Source organism: Durio zibethinus, chromosome 18, assembly GCF_047325235.1.
Source record: "Durio zibethinus cultivar Kanyao isolate XHJ-2024 chromosome 18, ASM4732523v1, whole genome shotgun sequence".
NCBI lineage: Eukaryota > Viridiplantae > Streptophyta > Magnoliopsida > Malvales > Malvaceae > Durio > Durio zibethinus.
The window spans coordinates 7944849-7966348 of NC_143179.1; the positions used below are offsets into that span (position 1 = coordinate 7944849).

A 21500-nucleotide genomic window follows, 5' to 3' on the forward strand; every position below is an offset into this window, starting at 1 on the left:
TTACTGTCCAAATATTCATAAGCTCAATCATTAGAGTTGCATTAACTGTCAACTGACAGTATATGAATATGACTAAAATCTTTGAATGGACAATAAAATTTATTATAATTATGATTAAAAAATTATTATAATTATAATTAAAAAAATATATTAAAGAAAATTTTATATTAATTTAATTTTATTAGAATTAATATTTAAATTTAATTAGAGGTATAATAAATTTAATTATATTATATTAAAAATGCAGTGAAATTCAAACGGTGCTTGGGTTCAATGATAATGAGATACTTATAATGTAGTGCTTCAAATTTTATGAAACTGAGTTGAACATTGGATTACAATAAATGGGTAGAGAATGGAAACTTTCCTCTAAAACATCAACAATAGGTGAAATAAAAATTCGTTACCAAATTTACACATATACAAGCTGATGTAGTTTGCTGATTTACAAGTTAAAAAGGGAAAAAAAACAAAGAAAAAAAATTTTAACTGGCAGATATAATATGTTTAAAAACCTGCATTTTAATCTTAATTTATAATTATTAAATGTTTTGCTTAAGTTATTTGTTTGAATTCAAGGTTTTTCAATGATGCTGACGGGTCTTTTCTTCTTCCATACGGCTGTCACCCAGTGCAATTTTGTTGTAATCCGGTTGAATATTCAAAACTATATAACATTTACAGTAAGTCACAACCACATATTCACATCATCTCAATCAGAGGTTTCTGTCGACCACACAACTTCAGCATTTTCCTGCTTCATGGCTCTCAAGCTGCTCTTTAAACGTTGTTGGGTCTTTTTCCCAGGTTTTCTGATAGCCAGGGTCTTCAAATCATCTTCTTCTCACCGGTATCTCCAGATCTACTTGTGCTGCTGCAAACATCTCAGTTTCTGCTTCTCCACCAAACACAACCAGTTGCAGGGAAAGAGTACATCAGGAACTACCTCCTAGGTATTATTAGTTTGCCACTTTACAAGGCTGATTGATATATTTTTTTACTTGGTTTCATCTTGTCGAGGCTAAGTAGACTTGTAGAAGGATTCCCATTTTCCTCAGGGCTTGCTTAAGTTTGCAGAAAATGGTATAACAGTTATTGGTTTACATTTCGCTGGATTCGAAATCAGGTAATAGTTCACATCAGCTAATTACTAAGCACAGTCCATTTTTGTTTCTCTTCCAATCCATCATGATGGAGGGCTCTATAAATAGCCTTCAATTAGTAAGTACTACCTCCTCTGCAGCTAATTAAATTGAGTAAGAATAAAGAAATGATCCCAAAAAAAACCAGTAATTAATTAGTTTTTGGCAGTTTAATTGAGATTTGACCTGTTCACTCTTCTTCACGCTAAAAGACAGTATGTGACTTCATTCAACATCAGAAAGAGACATGTCTCTGTATTTAAGGCATCATCACTTAAAAATGAGCCATGTGCAAGATTTGTTTACTCTTTTGATGCGTCAAAAAAGTACAAGGCAAATACCGGTGAGGGAGGGTGTGGCAGCTTCCTTGTGAAAGGAGGACTCTTTTCACTCCTTTTAGACATTTAGGTTTTAGCTACCGCAAGCAAGGGAATCTTGTTTTCATTTTTGCTGGTTGGGACCGGATAACTACACTTGATGCCTCTTGGTTTGGTGGCATATGATACTGAAGATAGATACGTGACTGTCCTTGTTCTATTTTGCGTTTGTTTTCGTTTTGGGTATATTCAAGAGCAAGAGGAAATATGCAACATGTTTGCTGTCGTGAGACGAAAAAAAAAAGACCCACTACCTCGCCACTTGACCATGATTATGGCCCCATAAACATCATGTAGGAGGAAGAGTTGGAGTTTCCGTAAAAGTTAACAGGGACCAGAGGTGGTGCTTTAGAACACAATCTGCCACCAAGGTTCATCCAAAAAAGGATGGGTCGCAGTGATTCCAATTTTTCCCCATCAAAAACACATGCTAGTAAACTTGGAAGATTATCTCGTAGTGTGTGAAACATGGGAGGTAAGTCGAGTCATTGCCAGTGGCACAAGGAGTTTTATTTGATTCAGTCGCACATTGAAGATTGAAGAGGGCTTCATTTTGATTTGTTGACGTCCAACTCTTTTTCTTCTGTTGGGGCAGATTCTGGCGCCTTAAATACTGGTTGAAGGGTTAGAGTAAAGTACAAACAGAAATTGTCGACAACCTTCCTGCTGGACCCGATAACATCAACCTAGCCCCCGATGGTTCTTTCTGGATCGCCTTAATCCAGGTATTCAAATTCATGCAAATTACAGAATCACTAACATCTTGAGCTGGTAACCGATACCTCATGTCCGTAAATTACTTCTTAATTTGTTGCAGGTGGCTTCTAAGGGAAAGGAGTACGTGCACAACTCCGAGAGTTACCTGATACCCGATGATGATTTATATAGAAATCTGCAGACATGCAACATTTTTGGACAACTATAATCTAAATAGTAGCTGCTGACTTAATGTCTTCAAACAACTATCCAATAACATTTTACTTGATCTTGGAGAAAATCAATCCCAAAAATAAAATGTATTTAATTTAAAGTTTCAAGACATAATTTGGAGCTCTAACCATCTCCCAATCTCTTTCAAATATGATGATCAACTGAAAGCATGTTTGTTGTTTCAAATGATAACAGAAAGGTTTTTAAAGCAGCTATTGTTAGTCCACGCTGACTAGTCACGCTCACTAATAGCTGTCAAATGTTCATCGATTTCCTCTGTTGACAACACTCTGAAAACTGGATTATCAGCTTTCACCACTCCCACCTGCCAAACTCAAAAGATTAATGTTAATAACAGTTCAAAGAGAGGGAAAAAAACAATAATTTCAGCTTCTACCATGATCGGGAAAATATCTATGTAATTATATTAGAGAAACAGAACCAACTGGATTAGACTGAGGATGCACCATAAGCAGCCTACGAAACTAACAGGTATGCCAGATTATCCACACTTTTCCAAAGATATTTAATGCATTCGAACATTTAGATAGTAGCAAACTCACAATGGCAAGTTAACGAATACTTTAATCACTAACAACTAAAAGGATCAACTGACTCATTATACCTCAATCTCAGTAGCCTTGAAATCCTCTTGAAGAACAGATTGTAGAGCAGAAATAGCAGTCTGCAGAACATTAGCAAAGGGAAACATTAGATAAATTTGATTATTTTAGCTCAAGTCAAACATGTGGTCTTTAGCAATTTCTTTTACCAAACATAATGAAAATACAGATATATATATATATATATATATATATATACCTGCACTGTTTCCTCATAAGTAAAAGCAGGGTCATTCTTCATCTTCTTTTCCAAGAAATTAATTGCCTCTTGTTCTTTTGATCCAGCACTGGTTGCCTGAAGCATATTAGTCAAAATTCATTCCAGAGGCTTAAAATGCTTATCCTAAAATTTGGTCAAAAAGAATTTTGAATACAAGTTATTACAACAATCAATTCAGATTGGAGAACAAACATGCTACTTCATGCTTTAAGTGATGGACAAAGAAAATGAAATAGTTAATATAATTGAAATTTAAACATGTCATTTATTTCTTATCCAAAATAAATGTCATTAACTGGTGGTAGCAAAGAGTCATAATATGGTTGGTACTGGATAGCAGGTACTAGAAATTATTGGTTCATTCCCATTCTCACAACTCTTTGTTTGGGTAAGCCACCTTCTGAAATTTGTGGTAATTATTGTGGCTTTTCATGATCATAAGCAAATTGTAACCAAAAAGGGAAAAACCATCAGCAATTATATTTCTACACTGACAATGTAAAAAATATAGTCAAAGAGAACTATTAGAGAAAAACAGTAAAGAATCATAAACACAATAATAATATATGGTTTATGGAACTAAGTATTTTGAACCAAATCAAGAATCCAAACTTAATGACCAATAAAAATTAATTTGAAAACTACCTTGTGACCATAAAAATGGCCAGCTGGATCACACTTGTAGAGTTGAGGTCCCTTCTCTTCATCAATGCCCAAAACCATAGCAACTTTACACAAAAGGATACAAAAGATAATAAGGGAAGCATAGGGTAATGTTAGCAAAAATTACTTGGAACAAACATTATCTGCATGCATGTGTTAACAAATCTGCATGCATATCTGTAAGATTTTAAATATACAATGATAAATACAAATACAAACAATTAAAAAAAAATTCATATTTGTAAGATTTTAAAGAAATCATAGACTTACCAACTCCAAGAGGTCTCATATAAGCATGTTGAGTATAAACCTGTGATTTGTCTGCAATCCTATATCAATAAAACAAGTCATTCTAAATTAGTTGTATGATCATTGAAATGAAAGAGTCCCAAATATCAAAGAAAAATTTAACAATTCAAAATAATAGTAACATTAAATGTGGTCAGTTGGATTTATTGATTTCTGAACCAAGATTATATCCATGAACTAGCAAATAAATAGTACATAGCCTCCGATCTTGATGTTCAGAGGAACAGTAAAGAGTCAGGGTCATAAAATGTTTTGAAGTCCTAGTAGCAAACATGCAAGAGCCTAAACTTACTGCCAGCTTATATCCAAATGACTAGTCTATTTAAGTCACTAAACTTATTCAAACATTATCTAGATAAGTTCCAAAGATACAACAGCCACTAACTGGAACATAACTAAACATCATTAAGTTCCACTAAATAAGATATAAGAAACCATACCATTTGGACAATACATCCACTGGCATCTCATATCCATATCTGAACCGAAACTCAGCTGCTTCATTCCTTGCTTGTTGGACCAAGGTCCTTGCATCAGCTGAAGAGTAACATACAAATCTTATCAAAGCATTCCTCCAAATCTATTTTCATAGTAAAAGTTATTTAAAGAGGCCAGCCATAAAGTTTCTTTTCATCTTTTCAGTTCTCTTTTGGCGGTTTTCTTGCGTATTTCTTGTTGCACTATGCTGAATGCAAGGATGCAAATTAGGAATTGTTTTAAAACCCTGATTTTGATTGATTATAAGTGTGAAATGAGGTACATTATTATAATCCAGAATCCTTAACATCACCAAAATCCTAGTTCACTTGCCAACACAACAAAATCTTCATAATTCAAACACATAATTTCAAAGAAAAAAGTATTTTAAAAGTGTTTTTTAACAAAAGTAAACCTGTCATGCCAGTAGCCAACAATCCAAGGAACTTCGTAATAGGGAAAAGATGAGTGACACTAGTCTGATCCAAAAGCTTGTCCTGCATCGCATTATTCAAAAATTAAATACCCAAATCAAGAAAAAGCCTTAAATCACTTAATCTAAAAAAGGAAACCCAGATAAATTAAGGAGAGTACGGACGGGAACTTTCTTCTGAGTAACAACACAGACGGAGTCTTTTCCTCGAACACCAATCGATGTGACCCCAGCTGCTTTCACCGCCTTAAACGCATACTCTGCTCAATTTAATCGAAAATCAAATTGGAGTGAAAAAATAATAATAATAATAATTTTTAGGAATCCAAAAAAAAAGTAGACGGCGGGATAGTGAATATACATAACATACCGACTTGGAAAAGACGACCTTCGGGAGAGAAGATGGTGATATGGCGATCGTAGCCGCCTCCACTTCCTCGGCTCATTTTCTCTCTTGTTTTCCCGGAATTGTTTTCTTTTTTTCCTTTTTTTTTTGGTTTGGTGTTTCTAATGCAGAGATTTGATATAGAAAGCTTTTTCCCCAAGAGACCACATATGTTCAGCGCTATATATTATGACTCGTGAGTTAACTCGCGGAAGAAGAAACTGGGCTACTTGTCCAAAATACCCTTCTTTTAATTCCTTTTCAATCGTGTTTATTCCTGGTTTTTTCTCCCCTTCATGAGGCGTCGTTTTTTTAAATTGTCATGCAAAACGGTGCGGCGCTTTGATAGATATAGGGTTTTTGCGGTTTTTATCATTAGAAAAATTACGATTAAGCCCTCACAGTTTACTCACTGTTTCAATTATCAAATCAAACCTTAAACTTCATCCGCAAGGAGTTAATCCAGTTTGATAAACAGAATTCTCCCTTTCTTGTCAACCTAATTATAATTTTTATGAAAAATATTTCCAAAATAAAATTTTTAATACATTAAATCGATATAAAAAAATACATATTTAATATCATTTAAAAGAATGTACCGAACAAAACCTAAAAATATCAATAATATTACCAAAAAATCCAACCTTAAACTTTAAGTTGTGTAATATCTACTTATGTGCATTTGGTTAGAAGAAATTTATATTGAAATATTATAAAATATATTGTTATTGTAGTTTTTTAATTTCACAAATGAAACTAATATGATGAGATGTATATTTAAAAAATAAAAAAAGTTAATTAAAAAGGATGTAAAGCATATGTTAGCTTGTGAAATTAAAATTTTCATAATGTATTAAATAATTTCTCTAATTGAATGATGAGTAGAATACACCATGTTATTTCCTATTTACGGTCACGTTATGGTAAGTCAAATTATAGTTTAGAAGTTAATGAAAAACTTGTATAATAGACTTCAATGGATGTAAGCGTAGGCAACCGATAACGACTTAAATGAATTTTTTTAAATAAAACTATAAAGTGTTATACTAAAAACGAATAAATAAAAATTAAAATCAATAAATTAAAAAACTCATTACATAAATTAAATATGTAAAATTGAAAAAAATTTTAATAAATTTTGATAAATAGTTTTAGATAGATATTTTTAGTAAATATGTTAATAAAACTTTTACCGTTAAATAAAAATTAATCAAATTTAAATTATAAATAATATTTTTAATATTTTTTTTATATATTATTGATTTTCACATTAAACTCTATCAATCTATCAATTTGAATTTTTTATTAAAAATTTTATTAAATCATTTAAAAAAAAAAAACCTTTACAAATTTCACAAAAAAAACCTTTATCCGTAGGCAATCTACCAAACCGAGCAGAGTTTTGCCACCAAATAGAGTCCAACCACCTCCACAATATTACATCATTTATTCAAGTTACTGTGCATTTACAATCTAGGAAAGTTGGTATTTGATAGTAAAGACAATTTGGCCTCGATGGAACTGATTCCCAAATAACCTTTGATTTTGAGGGTGGAATCTTTTACAGCTCGAGATACCAACTTCACACAGTGGACTCGCCCGCTGCCTTCTCTATGAAATCCTTGATGTCAAAAGCATCCATTTTCTTTGTAATGACACCCTGATCAAATAACAATTAATCATCAGACTGTAATATAATAGACCCTTCTCTTCAGTTTTCAGTTTTGACCCTAGATTGATGGCTTTCCTTAATATAAGAGAGATACATGCTAAGCTAGTAGGATATAGATTCACATGCATGGGAGTGGTGTATGTATAGGTGCACACAAAAACAAGGAGAAGGAGAAGGAGAGAAAAAGACCTTTTCTGTTATGATACCAGCTATTAGGTTGGCAGGGGTAACATCAAAAGCTGGATTCCAGACTGAGATCCCAGATGCAGCAACTTGCTCTCCCAGTCCTCCCCTTGAGTGCAATAACTCCTTTGCAGATCTTTCCTCTATGATAATTTCTTGTCCAGAAGAAAGAGATAAATCAATGGAAGTAAGTGGTGCAGCAACATAAAATGGAATGCGATGATACATTGCACATAAGGCAAGGCTATAGGTTCCAATTTTGTTAGCAGTATCACCTGCAATTCAAGGAAAGGTGTCTGTTAAATTTACTTCATTAGAGAATTAAAAGGAAAAGCACCGCTAACGGCCATGAAGTACCATTTGCTGCCACACGATCTGCTCCAACAATAACAGCACTCACACGACCTTCTTTCATTAAAGCAGCTGCAGCAGAATCTGCTATTAGAGTAGCAGGTATTTTTTCATGCACCAGCTCGAAAGCCGTAAGTCTGGATCCCTGCAGTCACAATCAAATTTACAAAAGAAAACATAGATTATAATTAACAGCTAGAAGTAAATAGACTGACAATTTTTATCAACAAGCTCAATAGCCTCTAAGATGAAAATTTAAAAGAAAAAAGTCATCAAGCATGTAGAAGAACTTAACACACTAGTTTTCATGCTAGTTCACTTAATTGCAGCACCGCAAATGTCCTTATGCTGGTTCATAGGACAAAGTTTGAGACAATGTTATTATAAACACACAAACAACTTTAAAAGAAATGTTACCTGATTGAAGGGCCGTGTTTCTGTACAATATGCCCTTTCCAACACTCCTTCAGCATGAAGTGCGCGGATTACACCAAGGGCAGTACCATATCCAGCTGTTGCAAGACTGCAAGACAGATTAAATCACTATTAGGACACTATCATATGCCAATTCAGTTCCTCTATGAACTCTAATGCCTTTGTGCCAACATTACCGTTACTACAACAAAAAAGAACAGCATGGAAAAGACTTACAAACCTGCCAGTGTTGCAGTGGGTCAAAACAGAAAATCTCTTTGAATTTTTCTGTTGGTGCTGGAGATAAATTGCTCCATAAGACCCAATTGCTTTGTTTGAAGCAACATCATCATCAAGCATAAATTCAGCAGCTTCTATATAAGCCTATAAGGATTGAAAAATAAATAAATATATAGCAAGGACAAACAAGATATGCTTAAAATTAAATATCCAGAAAGGATGAGCTAAGACAAAAACATACCAAATCAGAAACAAGGCTATTATGATTTAGGAGTTCATATATTATTTATGTCAGCAAACTCCAAGGAGCCAAAATAATACACGTCAATGACAAATAACTTGAAGCATAACTATGAATACCCACCTGGAAAACACTCCCAGGGTCTGTGGCAGTAGAAGCAGCCTTTGATACAATTTCTTTTAGTTTTGTAGCAGCATCAGAAAGATTCACTGCCGTTGGTCGACTGCAAAGGACATACAAGACAATCATGTTATCAGCTCGACAACATAAGGAAACAACTACTTTCAGTGTCAAAAACACCAGGGAAAAAATGCAGATTTTTGCAATTTAATTTACATACAGCAGATTGCTTAAAATCCCCTATAATAACAGCTGCCGTGACCATAAGTCCATAACCATTAAAGGGGGGAGGAATGAAGAAGTAAAAACCTTGAGACAAGATATTCCAATTTGATTTCAAGGAAAGAAGCAGCATCCTCAGATGTCCCATTAAAGTCCTTTAAGTTGGCAACTTCTACCGCCAGGGAAAGGGCTGCCGCAATGGCAATAGCAGGCGCCCCTCGAACCACCATATCCCGGATTGCGTTCCTGGAATCATCAAATAAGATATTCAAGTTGACTTGCACAATTTCAATGCAATTCAACAAAGGAAGACACATTTCACAGGAACAACTACTCATTACCATCCATCTGTTGCATCTTGAATATACAAGTACTCAGTTTCCAGAGGAAGTTTTCTCTGTTCAACAATAGATCACAGTAAACAAAAAATGAAAAACCCAGTAACGAAATCCTAACAATAAAGTGCTGAAACAATCAAACTTCAAGGAACGTCAGCTTTATTCAAAAGTGAATGAAAACAAGACCTGGTCGAGCAGCTGAAGAGAGCCACGTTTATAGCAGATAGACCGGAGAGTGTTGTCAACTACGAGCCCGTCACTCGACTTAGAATCAGGCGCCATCGATTGGATTTTTCAGAAAGCGAGATATTAAGGAATTCGGAGGTTTATGGGATGAATGGGATAGGGTTGCTTTTTGAGCTTTCTGCTGCTACTGTGTTTTCGGTCCTTGTGGCTGCGCCACGCTAGCGACGCAAAGAGCGTTGAGGAATAGCGCGAGCCGCCAGCAAATTAAATGTTATACATGAATTAAATGAATTAAGCTTAAATTATTACGTTTTTTTTTTTTTTATTTCGTCAACTTTAATTTACACGTTGAAACTTTTTTTAATATCTTGAGACTTACTGAAGATACGATAGCTTAATGTACTTCTAAGCTGAGTTATTCCACTTAAATTTCTTGTCAAATTTTTTAAAAATGATAACCATGTTATATTTTTATTTTTAAAAGAATATTTAAAATTTAAAATGCTCTTTAACTTACCAAGATTTTTCATCAAACAAAACAAAACCTTACCCCATATAATTTTTTTTTCTTAATACATGTAGAAGTTTGGCATTTGACTTTTGAGTCATATAGCAGGAATTAGGTTTTCGAATAAACCTTAATTGTTGTGTTAGATTGAGAAACACAGAATCCAATTGTTAGAAATTTCAAAAATGTTCTATAATAATTTTAAAATAATACCTTTACTCACAAGAAAAATTAATTCAATCGGTAAAACAAAAGGATCCCTTTTTTTTTCAATCCAGATTTAATCATTGTTGAAAGTATTTCGAAAATAAAATTTTAAATACATTAATTTAATGTAAAAAATACGTTCTTAAGATAATATGAAAAAAAATTAAATCAAATTAAATCTAAAAATAACTTTAATCATGTTATAAAAATAAAATAACACCTTTAAGATTTAAAATTATATTTTTATAACTACACTTTATTTATTTTATTATTTAGAAAAGAAAAAAAAAATCAAATCTTTACTCTAAAATATAAGATTACTCAAATGATCGAATTGCATAATTTGGTTTGCCTTCTTAACCATCTACTCAATGGTCTTATGGGAATTTGTGAAAGCCCAATAAAACGGAGCCCATTTCTTTATATAACCAAAATATATTTGGTTTATTATTATTTTTTTAAAAATTCAAAGTAAACAAATTATTTAGTTTTTTTATATTAAAATAAAATATATTATACTCGATAATTTATAATAAATGATTATAAATTGTGGATCCAAAATTATTTCAACAAATTTTTTTCGGTAAAATTTGAATTACTTAAAATTTTATTGTTAAAGTAGATAAATTTTAATTAATTAAATTAATTATTTATTAATATATATTTTTTTATATATTTATCATTTTAACTGAGATTACATGTCAAATATTATATTATACATTACAAAATATAATAACATAATTTATTATATTTTAATTAATTCTCATAAATTTTATAGTTAATTACAAATTTAACAATGTTGGTTTTTTATTATCTAAATTTCCACAATAATCGCAAAGCTCCCTTCTGGTCAATCCGGTTCCAGCCGACAGACGTTCTCTTCACCACCATTTTTCTTTTTTTTTTTCAATTTCGTTTTTTCTTCTTCTTCACATTAATTAAAAACTAATAAAAACAATTCTTCGCGCTGAGTTTCTTATTTCGTCCAGATATTGATGCGCCTCAGGTACTTCTCTCCTCAGTTGTTACCTTAATTAAATATTTTTTAAATTCAATTTTCCATAAATTTTTTTCAATAATCAGAGCCGTTGGATGTTGCGTTTGGATCAGAATCAAGCGTTCAAAATCGTAGATTGCAATTTTGTATCATGCTTCATTTTGTTTTCTCGTTTTACTATTTAGCTGACTCTGACTTCAATGACAAATTTATTTTCTTTTTTTTTTTTAATTTTCATTTTTAAAATTTTTTTTCTTTCATTGTCTTTGATTTAATGTGCATGAAGATTGTCAACTTCACTTTTAGTTCACAAGACAAATTGCTTTTAAAATTTACAAAAATGATTAGAAAAGAGGAAATTTGATGGATAATTACGTTATAATAATTTAATTGCTGATAATAGGTTAAATAAAATTCCTGAGATTGTTCGGAATGTGCTGCCATTGTTTAGTAATGTCGGTTGTGAGTTAGAACAGGATCTGTTGGCTTCTAAGCCATTGAATCAAGCATGTTTGGCTTAGCTATGTTGAACTTCCAAGCAAAAATGGCGTGGGAATCTCTGTTTTCTGTAAGTTTGATCATATGGTTTTCGAAAGCTTGTGATTGAATGGTTTAGGTATGGGATTCTTGCTATCCACTAACAAAGGGGTTAGAGTTTAGATTGGTTCCGGTGCTTTAAAGTCAAACATTTATGTTCTTACGGTCTTGTTCAGCTTATCCTTTCGTGAATTTTATGATTCACCCCATGGGTCTAAACACATGTATGTTGGGGCTACGCCGAACACCGACAGCTAAGAACTACACAATCCACAGCACTGTTAAATGGGTACACTCTCATCTCCCAAAGCATCCTTATCAGAAAGCCTTTTATAGGAGCATCTCCCCTAGGCACTTTGTAAATGGGGACTGGAACACAGAAGGGAGCTACTGATTATAGTGCTGCCATGCCTGGGGACGGGTTAAACTTCTGGACATAAGGGCTTTGTCTCATGTGAGAGAAGAGAGTCACATATCCCGGTTCAGTATTACAGCTTCACCAGGAGTCCAGGACTGCTTGCATTGGTGTTTGCCTGTTGTTCCTGGAACACGGAATGAAATCCTCTTTGCACAAATTTAGTCTCACATTGTTGTTTGCTGAGTGACGAATTCTTGCAGCATGCTCTGAGACACGAAAGTCTTGCCACTTCGGACTTTTGATGGCATCCTTTAACGGGATATCCCATGGAGAAGACTTCTGCGGCGTAACCATGTCAACAATCGGCTTATTCTTGTGTTATAGAAGCAAAGTAAAATTTTGTGGTTAGTGTATTTATAGATTTAGTCTCTAGTTTTTTTTAAGCTTAGTTGACCATAGTTTTTTTTTTATACTTTCAAGGATGACCTGAGCTTTTATTAAAGGTGAATTCGAGATAAAAAAATGGCAGTTTGGACCAGCCCTCGTGACCATAACAACGTCGGTGGCACCGCACAGGCACGGCCGTGACCATAACAACTTTAATACAGTTTTTTTTTTTTGTTGGTTGGATCTATCTTTGTTTTGACTTAATAGATTAGCCATTCAGTTTCTATCTGCCAATTTTCCGATTATAAGCCATCTGAATGCCACGTGGAAGGAGTCAGCGCCCACTCCACCGACCCACCTTGACATATCCAGCGAGCAGATCTAGATAGCCGTTGGTAACAACTAATAACTAACCGTTTGAAATTTGCCATCCCATGCTTCATGGGACCATTCCGCCACGTCAGCAACCTTACTTCCCAACCAATCACATTCCTCCACGTCGATCTCGGTCAATCTCCCGTCTCCTCAGTTCCAAAATGCAATATAAAGCTATTATTCAGAAAAAAAAAAAAAAAGACGTCCCTTTGTCCCAAAAATTTAAACAAAAATAAATAAATAATTAATTAATAGTATAATTATTAAAAAAACCAGAAAACAGTAAACCGACACGAATCCGGTGTTGACGCCAATTGCAAGAATCCGATCATCGAAGTAAACCCAACCCTAAAACTTAGTTTCTCCTTTTCTTATTCTCTGAATAATCTCTTTCTTTTTCTCACATAAAGAAGAAAAGAAAGATAGAGAAAGGATTTTTTTTTGTTTGAAAAAACTTTGTGTTGTCAATGGCGGAGGATTTTGCAAGGGCGGTGGAGGACGGGTTAAAGCTAGCGAAACGAATATACTTAGGGAAAGACAGAGGATTGGTGGCGCCGCCAAAGCCGCTACCGCCAATGGAGAAGTCACCGCATTTGTACTTGCCATCGGCGCCAATGGTATATGCGGTTATATTCGACCCGAGGATTGTCGACAACCCGGATATTCCGAGCTACCAGCCTCACGTGCATGGCAGGTGCGATCCACCCGCTTTGATTCCTCTTCAGATGAGCGGGGTCGATCTCGACGTGGATTGTTACGCCGATACCGCTTTTATTCAAGTTTCTGGCAAATGGAGAGTCCATTGTGTTATGGCTAGCCGTTCCTGTGATTGTCGCATTGCTGTCCCTATGGGCGACCAGGTTAGTACCCCAATATTTACTCATTAATGGAAAAAGGATAAATTTTGAACTTTTTTTACTCTTTATTTTAGCTTAAATTCCTCTTTTTCAGCTCAAGAACTTTTATTTGCGATTTGATTCTCAACTTTTTTGTTTTTTCTTATCATTTGATAAATGTAAAATCATGGGGTATATTTTTGTTTTGACTTTGACCTGTACGGAGACTCAAAACTAAGAATATTAGAGGGGAATTTAGTTCCGATCAAACTGCATCAATGAAACAGTAAACTTTTGTGATGATTCCTATCCTACTATGGAAGAATGCGTGGATATGAAATGATATACATGTAGAGATCTTTACCTAAAATCTATAAAACAATAAAACCATGAGATCTTTTGATCAAATTGGATAATACATCGTGGGTGTGGGTCTCTACATCTTTAACTAAGATTTTTGAAGAAAAGATGATTTTGTTGTCTTTTACTCTTTCCATTTGTCCCAAGTCTTGATGGCATAGTGGCATTAAAATGGAATGTGCTCTTTCTAAAAGAGAAAAATATCAATTATTAATTGTTTGGTTGACTTGATTTTGTGTTTGAATTGTGCTTATTAATGGTCTCAAACAATAATAGATTATTTGGCTAACAGGGTTCAATTCTAGGTGTTGAGGTTAATCTTCCTACAAAATCATATTCTACTGAACTGAATGGAGTGGAAGAAAGTAAGGGTATTGAAAAGATAGCGAGACCAGAAGATGGAGGGTTTTTGAAGACTCATATATTTACATTAACAATACCACAGGCATGCCAATGTTTCAAAGTTATAATGATCTAACTTGATGTACCTTAAATCTATTGTTTCTAATGAATACTTTTGTTTTATATTTCCAGATCGATGGGGGTACTAATATTTCAATTAAGCTTCATTGGTCTCAGAAATTGTCATATAATGAGGGCCAGTTTTTCTTGACTGTGCCCTTTAGTTTTCCTGAATATGTTACTCCTGCTATAAAGAAAATTTCAAAAAAAGAAAAGATACAGTTGAATGTGAACCCTGTTATTGCAACTGGAATTTTGTGCAAGGCAACTAGTCATCCTTTGAAGGTACATATTCTGATTAAGGATCATTATGCTTGTGCTTTGAATTTTCTTTTTTTTGGACTTAATGAATGATGTTATTTATTTCCTTGTTTTATCCTATTCATTGTTCTTTTCACCCTCAAAATTTTCAGGAAATAAGACGCCGTGCAGGGGGGTTCAGTTTCTTATATGAAGCAGAAATTCTCACATGGTCCAATACTGACTTCAATTTCTCATATTGTGTAAGAATCAGACTTAACTTGCAAAATTACCTTTTCTTTTTTTTTTTTTTTTGGATAAATGATGAAAAATACTGTTCCATGAATATGTCTAAAATTCTATTTAAACTAAAAATACCTAATTTGCTACAATCAGGATACTTATAATTGCATATTGTATCCTCTTTTTATAGATTTCTTCTGGAAACATATTTGGAGGCGTCCTTTTGCAGTCTCCATCTTTATATGATTATGACCAAAGAGATATGTTTTGTATTTATCTTTTCCCTGGAAGTCAGCAGAGTAGGAAGGTTGGTCTAGCATTTGTTCAACCTGCAGCGTTCTTCTGATTTGATTCTTCCTTTTGGTATCTATCCTTATCTTACTGAATTTGATAGGTGTTCAGAAAGGAGGTCATATTTGTTGTTGATATAAGTGACAGCATGCAAGGGAGGCCACTCGAGAGTACCAAGAATGCTATATCTACTGCCCTTTCTAAGCTCAGTCCAGAAGATTCATTTAACATTATTGCTTTTAGTAATGAGACTTTTCTATTTTCAACATCCATGGAGTTGGCTTCCGAGGAAGCAACTGAAAGGGCCACTGAATGGATTAGCATGAAATATAGTGTGGGGGGCGGTACAAATATGTTTATTCCACTAGAAAAGGTGTGTTCTCATTTCCTTTGCTTTTGGTTAAACTTCTAATCTGGAACTTCTCATGGTTTGTGCATTAGTTCAAGAGATTAGAATATAGTTAGCAGCATGCTTTCACTTTTGTTTTTGTTCCTGACAAGATGGTTTAAGATAGTCTTCTTAATTTTCTTATGACCTATTGCACATTATTAACTTTTTCTTATTTCTGTCAGGCAGCTGAGATGCTATCGAATACTCGTGGTTCAATTCCTATTATTTTTCTTGTTACTGATGGGGCTGTTGAAGATGAGAAAAACATTTGTGACTGGATGAAAAAGCGTCTGACAAATGGAGGATCATTATGTCCACGCATACATACTTTTGGCATAGGTAATCTTTTCAGGTGTTTAGGCCTCCTATATTTCCAGTTATTAGCATAGTATTTATTGCCTTTAAATTCAATGAAATTATTTCTCATCATTGGTGAAGAATGCCAACATGTTTGGTTAGGAACTTAGGATTGTGAAAATCAGAAATGCTGAAATCAGATAATATAAGTTCTTTACACCATAACTTCTAGTTAACTTGTTGCTGGAAATGTTGCAGGTTCATTCTGTAATCATTATTTCCTGCGCATGCTTGCTATGATTGGCCGGGGTGAATTTGGTGCTGCTTGTGATCTAGGTCTGTATGTTTCTTTGACTTTATATGTAACCTCAAGCCAAAGAATTGTGTTATACGATGAAACTTTTAGTAGATCACTAGAATTCTTTTGAATTCTCTTTCTTTTCTTTGGGGGCTAATTTTTGTGGGTCCTTTCCATGATCGTCAGATCCATCTTATTATTAAGCATTGTTGTCTATGATAGCAGGATGTCATCGTTTTTGTTCTTTTTCTTTGAATAGTTTATTTTCTGCTAATGATGGAAAATATACCCACAGCAGGAGGGAAATGTGTACAAAGCTGGTTCCAACACCTAAGTTAGAATTTGGAATTCATATATGGGACCTTGAATGGCTGTGTGTTGGGATAAGTCAAGTCTTAGTTTTGTGTAAATATGCTGTTAGTGGTTTAATGATGCTGAATTGTCAGTTTATCTTTCTTGCTCTTTTAAGTTGAGTTAATATAGACTCGTAGTTCTCTTACTTTCAGAGTAACAGGGTTTTCAGAAGCTTTATGCTCTTTTTAGGTTATGAGTGTCTACTTATCCAGATATGGTTGCTTAGAAACCATGGGGCCTTCTTCAGGTTCTTCTTGCTTAGACAGCCTCCCTACAAGTACTTTAACCTATTTCTATTTCCCAAATTCCACCTTGACCATAATTCTGAACCCTAAGTTTCTCATCAAGTAATCTATGTAAAAAAGTAAAAAACTATTCTTATATTGTAAGGATATGTGAAAGTTTGTGTCCTATATCATTATTCTTACTAATAATTTTCTTCCTGTTTCTTGTCAGATTCAATTGAGGTTCAGATGCAAAAATTATTTAGCAAAGGTTTATCTACTGTTCTTGCAAGTATATCCATTGATGCATTTGATGATCATGAACAAATAGAGGTAAGTTTGTCTTAATGCCTGTATAAGTTTTATTCATTTATGACATCTTATTTTCCTCATATCCACCTTTCTAGGTTTTATTTAGCAATTGTTTTGTTATTTCTACTTGTCTATAAATTCTTCTGACATTCTAAGGAATCACGATTTATGATGTATGTTCTAGGTAAATTATGATATCATCCTATATGGTAATATATAGCATCAGTTGAAGTTGCCTGAATATCAAAACAAACACCTTACAATGATGTATATCATGAGTGTTATTATGTATGCTCTATCAATCTTGTCCGTTGTTTGCATTTATTCATGTTTTTTTTACACCTGGGCAGCAATCATCCTGCACCAGTCTCTGCAACTTAGGTTCTCTTTTGACCCATCTTGGCACTGACTGACTTGACTTGGGTTTCTTGTACAATATCCCTGATAGGTGTACTCTTCATGTATTCCTGACCTTTCATTTGAAAGCCCATTGACAATATGCGGGAGGTACCAAGGCAGTTTTCCTGACACTCTTAAAGCTAAAGGTATTTTAGGAAATTTGAGTAGCTTTATTATTGACTTGAAGATAGAAAGGGCCAAGGACATACCTCTTGACAGAGTAAGCACCTACTACTCGGTTGATTCCTTTTAATTCATTTATGCTGTATTGTAAGTCCGGGAAATACTCTATTCATTTTTTCCATTTCCACAATCGGGGGGTGAGGGGAGTGGGGGGGTTTGTTGGTGTATGTGTAATTTTGGGATATTCTAATCAAGAAGAAAGCTTACCTGTTGTCAAAATTAGGCCGACTCAATTGCATTCAATATTTGAACTTCCAACCAGCCAAAAATATTATATATATATAAAACCTTCCATGTCTTTGTAAATTCTAGCTTTGTTTGGGGGTTAAATCGTGCATTAAAGACCTTTTAATGTTATATCTTGTTCCACCCAGTTGTTCATATCTCTACGATTTGAATTTTTTTTTTTTTCCTTATGCTTTACATCCTCATTGCATGCTAATTGCTACTATTCTATCTCTTCCTAGGGTTCTTCTCTATAGTTTTTATCACGCTTCATGGCCTCTTAAATTTAAATGTTTTTACATATATACCCCAATGATTGGCACCTGGAGTATTACAGAATTTCCCTTTTCTCTAACAGGTGTTAGCAAGACAGCAGATTGATCTGCTCACAGCTCAGGCTTGGTTTTCAGAAAATAAACAGCTTGAGGAGAAGGTTTGTTTTACAGTATTCTGACATTTTTTCCCCAAAATTGGTGAGACAACAAGGTTGGATCACAACAATTACTTTGATTTGAAAGCTAGCAATAGTTAAGGTAGCCTGGTTATATATAACAGAATAGGCTTTGCCCTTGGATTAATTTCGGTATAGAGTTTCGTGGTCCGCTACTCCTTAGGTTCTCATATTTATGAAATGGGAATCATAGCTATGCCATATCCTTACTTGCAATTTGAAAAGTTTTGATGGATCTATCTTTTACAAATTGCTCAGCGGCCACTTTTAGTTGGACTGCATGATTTGAGATGTGTTGGATCTTTTTTGCTTGTCCTGATCTCAACACATTTCCTAGTAGTAGAAACTGTTGCTGATGCCTTTTGTTTGTCATTGGCAGGTTTTAAAATTAAGCATACAGACTTGCAATATCTCTGAGTATACCCGCATGGTCCTACTTGAGCAAAATAAAATAGACAAAGCCACTGATTCTTCTGGAGCTCGGAAGGTTAGTAACTAGTAACTAGGTCCAACTAAGTCATGCTGGGTTTTCTTCTTTTCTTCTTAAAAAAAAAATTATTGGATGTTTCATTTGAAACATTGCTAAGGCCCCTTCCTCATTTCTGGTTAATGTTTTGGCATAGTTTTTTTCTCTCATGAAAGTTGGTTTCTCTGAATACAGATACCGAAGAAAGGCGATCCACATAAAATGGAGGATTCTGAAGCGCCCAAAAAGGTATTGCTTCAAAGCCTTTCAGTTGGCTTTGGTGACCTGATTGCCACTGCCGAAAACATTCGCCCAGGATCCGAAGAACAAAAATTGCCTGAAGTTGCTGAAATTTTTATGAAGGCAACTTCAAATTGCTGTGGTCAGATATGTAATCAATGCTGTTGCATGTGCTGCATCCAATGTTGTTCAAAGATGAATAATCAATGTGGTACTACATTAGCCCAGCTGTGCACTGCTCTGGCATGCTTTGGCTGCCTTGATTGTTGCGTAGAACTATGCTGTCCTGGACAAGATGGGCAATAAACACATTCCAAAAGTTTGAATTAGCTGTTGTATATTGTTGTTTATAGTGTGTAAAATGATAATTGCCATATTATTTTCATTAGTTTGAACCACCCAACATACACAGTTGCAGAGTCTTTGCAATTTTTACCCTATCAACTGCTTTATTTTCCTCTGTTGGCCAAGGAGATATTGACCATTTCGAAAGTGGTTCACTCTTCATTTTCATTAGTTTGAACCACCCAACATCCACAGTTACAGAGTCCTTGCAGTTTTCACCCTGTCAACTGCTTTATTTTCCTCTATTGACCAAGGAGATAATCATTTCAAAAGTGGTTCAATCTTCATTCGATTCCATTGCTATAGTGTTGCACTTTGCCCTCAAAGCATACAATTTTCATCCACTTCCCACAACGCCAAGCACACTGCACCTAGATTTGGTGTAAATATTATTATACATATATATATATATATATATTATCTCATGTTGGCATAAATGATATCCTTGTAATCATAAATCTAAATCCAAAAAATCATATATGAATATTAGATCATCAAATTCAATTCTATTGTGTACTTGTTTGGGCAATTATAATTGATAAGAAGAAGTAACAATTCAGGAGATTAAGTCATTCTCTTTGCTCTTTTCTTACTCAAAGCTTTTAATGTATAGATACCGTTACATAAAAAAAGTAAAGAGAGAATCATAATTAATTTATATTAAAACCCTATAAATTTTTCCATCAAAGGTTATGCGTTAAAAGTTTATACAATCATCATATTATATTAATCCAGTAAGATGTACAAAACTCACACTTAAATTATTTGAATTCTCATGTTTATCTTATATTAAAACTAAATTTATAAATCTATTTTATTAAATATTAAAATTACCAATTAGTAATAACCCATTAGTCAAAAATTCTAACAATCCTTTCGTCATTTAGCTTGTTGGATCCCATGTAAAACCTGAGTTTTGTATCAGAATCAACGACAAACCAAGGTTTCTGTTTGTTGTAGCATCATGGACAAGTGTGTTTAATTCCAAGGCCTTGCACTAGCACTAGCAGGCTATTGTACACAATTTTCTTGACCAAAATTAAGTTTTGAACAAAACAAAGCAAATTTTATTAAGAAATCATGGAAAGGGCCACTTCAATTTGGCTAGTTGTAACCTATCGAATTTGGGTACTTGTACTTTCACATAAAGGCTTGATTTGATTGGAAGACTTGTCTATATATGTTTCAACTCTCAATCACATGGTCACATGTTAGGAGTTAAATTATGAATTTAGGAATTGTGGGTTACTTGCCATTTAGGGTAAATCTCACGAAGCTTTCCTAGTATGGTATGGAATCCATTTCCTAAAAAAGCTTAAATAGATAGTCAACATCGTAAATTGAGTTGAAATTTTGAGGGATGTTTCTTGACTGATCAATTGTACCTTTTCAAGATGAGTCCTCGTGCTTGCCTTCCGACTTGCAACACCAAGATTTTGGTTGGGGATTTAATAGGCATATGATCTTCATCGAGGCTTACTAGTGTTCATATATATAAAAGTAATTAGAGATATAATTTTTTTAAAAAGCATAATTTAAAAATAAAAAATATTATTGACATTAAAATTTAAACTTTAATTTTAATGAAAATTACCTTTTAAAAATAAATATTTTAATATATACTTTAATTGTTGCTGTTATTTGCGTTGGAAATGCATATATAAATAAGCCTAGCCATAGGTAAAATATATAGGAGATCTCATGTTGATATATATGAACCTCAATTAAATTATCCCTCTCTTAATTATGCATTAAGAAGATATATATATATATATATGTAAGAGAAATTTATTAAAAGTTTCAAAAGCCTATATTTATTAAAGTTTGCATAAATTAGTTATTCAATTAAAAAATTAGCATGAAATTTATTTGAAACCTCATTTGCCCTGAACAAGTTTAATTAAATAATACGGTGTAACTTAGAATCGATTTTGATATTATGACTAAATTATATATTTTTTAATATATAAAGTTATCCAAAATAAATT

The 21500-nt window shown here is 33.6% G+C and overlaps 3 protein-coding genes and 1 long non-coding RNA gene across 7 annotated transcripts; 2 read left to right on the forward strand and 2 right to left on the reverse strand.

Moving 5' to 3' along the window:
- The first annotated feature begins 431 nt into the window (after positions 1-431).
- Positions 432-2474, forward strand: LOC149513671 (uncharacterized). Its single transcript, XR_016329722.1, has 3 exons — positions 432-1994; positions 2115-2244; positions 2337-2474. It is a non-coding gene; the product is annotated as an uncharacterized LOC149513671 (long non-coding RNA).
- LOC111299195 (proteasome subunit alpha type-6-like) lies at positions 2469-5752 on the reverse strand. The gene is made up of 9 exons (XM_022894248.2): positions 5545-5752; positions 5340-5434; positions 5157-5238; positions 4705-4801; positions 4226-4284; positions 3938-4020; positions 3272-3367; positions 3075-3134; positions 2469-2774 (listed from the first exon to the last, which is right to left on the reverse strand). Exons 1-9 carry the CDS (start codon positions 5618-5620, stop codon positions 2682-2684), a joined length of 741 nt encoding a protein of 246 aa, XP_022749983.1. The 5' UTR covers positions 5621-5752; the 3' UTR covers positions 2469-2681.
- A 1157-nt stretch (positions 5753-6909) lies between these two features.
- On the reverse strand, positions 6910-9784 carry LOC111300383 (methylthioribose-1-phosphate isomerase-like). Its single transcript, XM_022896025.2, has 9 exons — positions 9527-9784; positions 9344-9399; positions 9090-9248; positions 8784-8883; positions 8421-8563; positions 8183-8288; positions 7772-7910; positions 7421-7689; positions 6910-7219 (listed from the first exon to the last, which is right to left on the reverse strand). The coding sequence occupies exons 1-9, from the start codon at positions 9620-9622 to the stop codon at positions 7142-7144; spliced, it is 1146 nt and encodes a 381-aa protein (XP_022751760.2). The 5' UTR covers positions 9623-9784; the 3' UTR covers positions 6910-7141.
- Positions 9785-13145: 3361 nt separating this feature from the next.
- Positions 13146-19607, forward strand: LOC111299196 (uncharacterized). 4 transcript variants are annotated; one of them, XM_022894249.2, is made up of 13 exons: positions 13172-13755; positions 14384-14536; positions 14626-14838; positions 14967-15056; positions 15227-15343; positions 15431-15700; positions 15901-16057; positions 16274-16351; positions 17124-17224; positions 17652-17822; positions 18369-18443; positions 18841-18948; positions 19123-19607. In XM_022894249.2, exons 1-13 carry the CDS (start codon positions 13363-13365, stop codon positions 19471-19473), a joined length of 2277 nt encoding a protein of 758 aa, XP_022749984.2. In that variant the 5' UTR covers positions 13172-13362; the 3' UTR covers positions 19474-19607. The 4 variants fall into 4 exon arrangements, with proteins under 4 accessions (XP_022749986.2, XP_022749984.2, XP_022749988.2 ...); XM_022894251.2 differs by lacking the exon at positions 15227-15343 and having other exon boundaries at positions 13146-13755; XM_022894253.2 differs by lacking the exon at positions 17652-17822 and having other exon boundaries at positions 13185-13755.
- The last annotated feature ends 1893 nt before the right edge of the window (positions 19608-21500 follow it).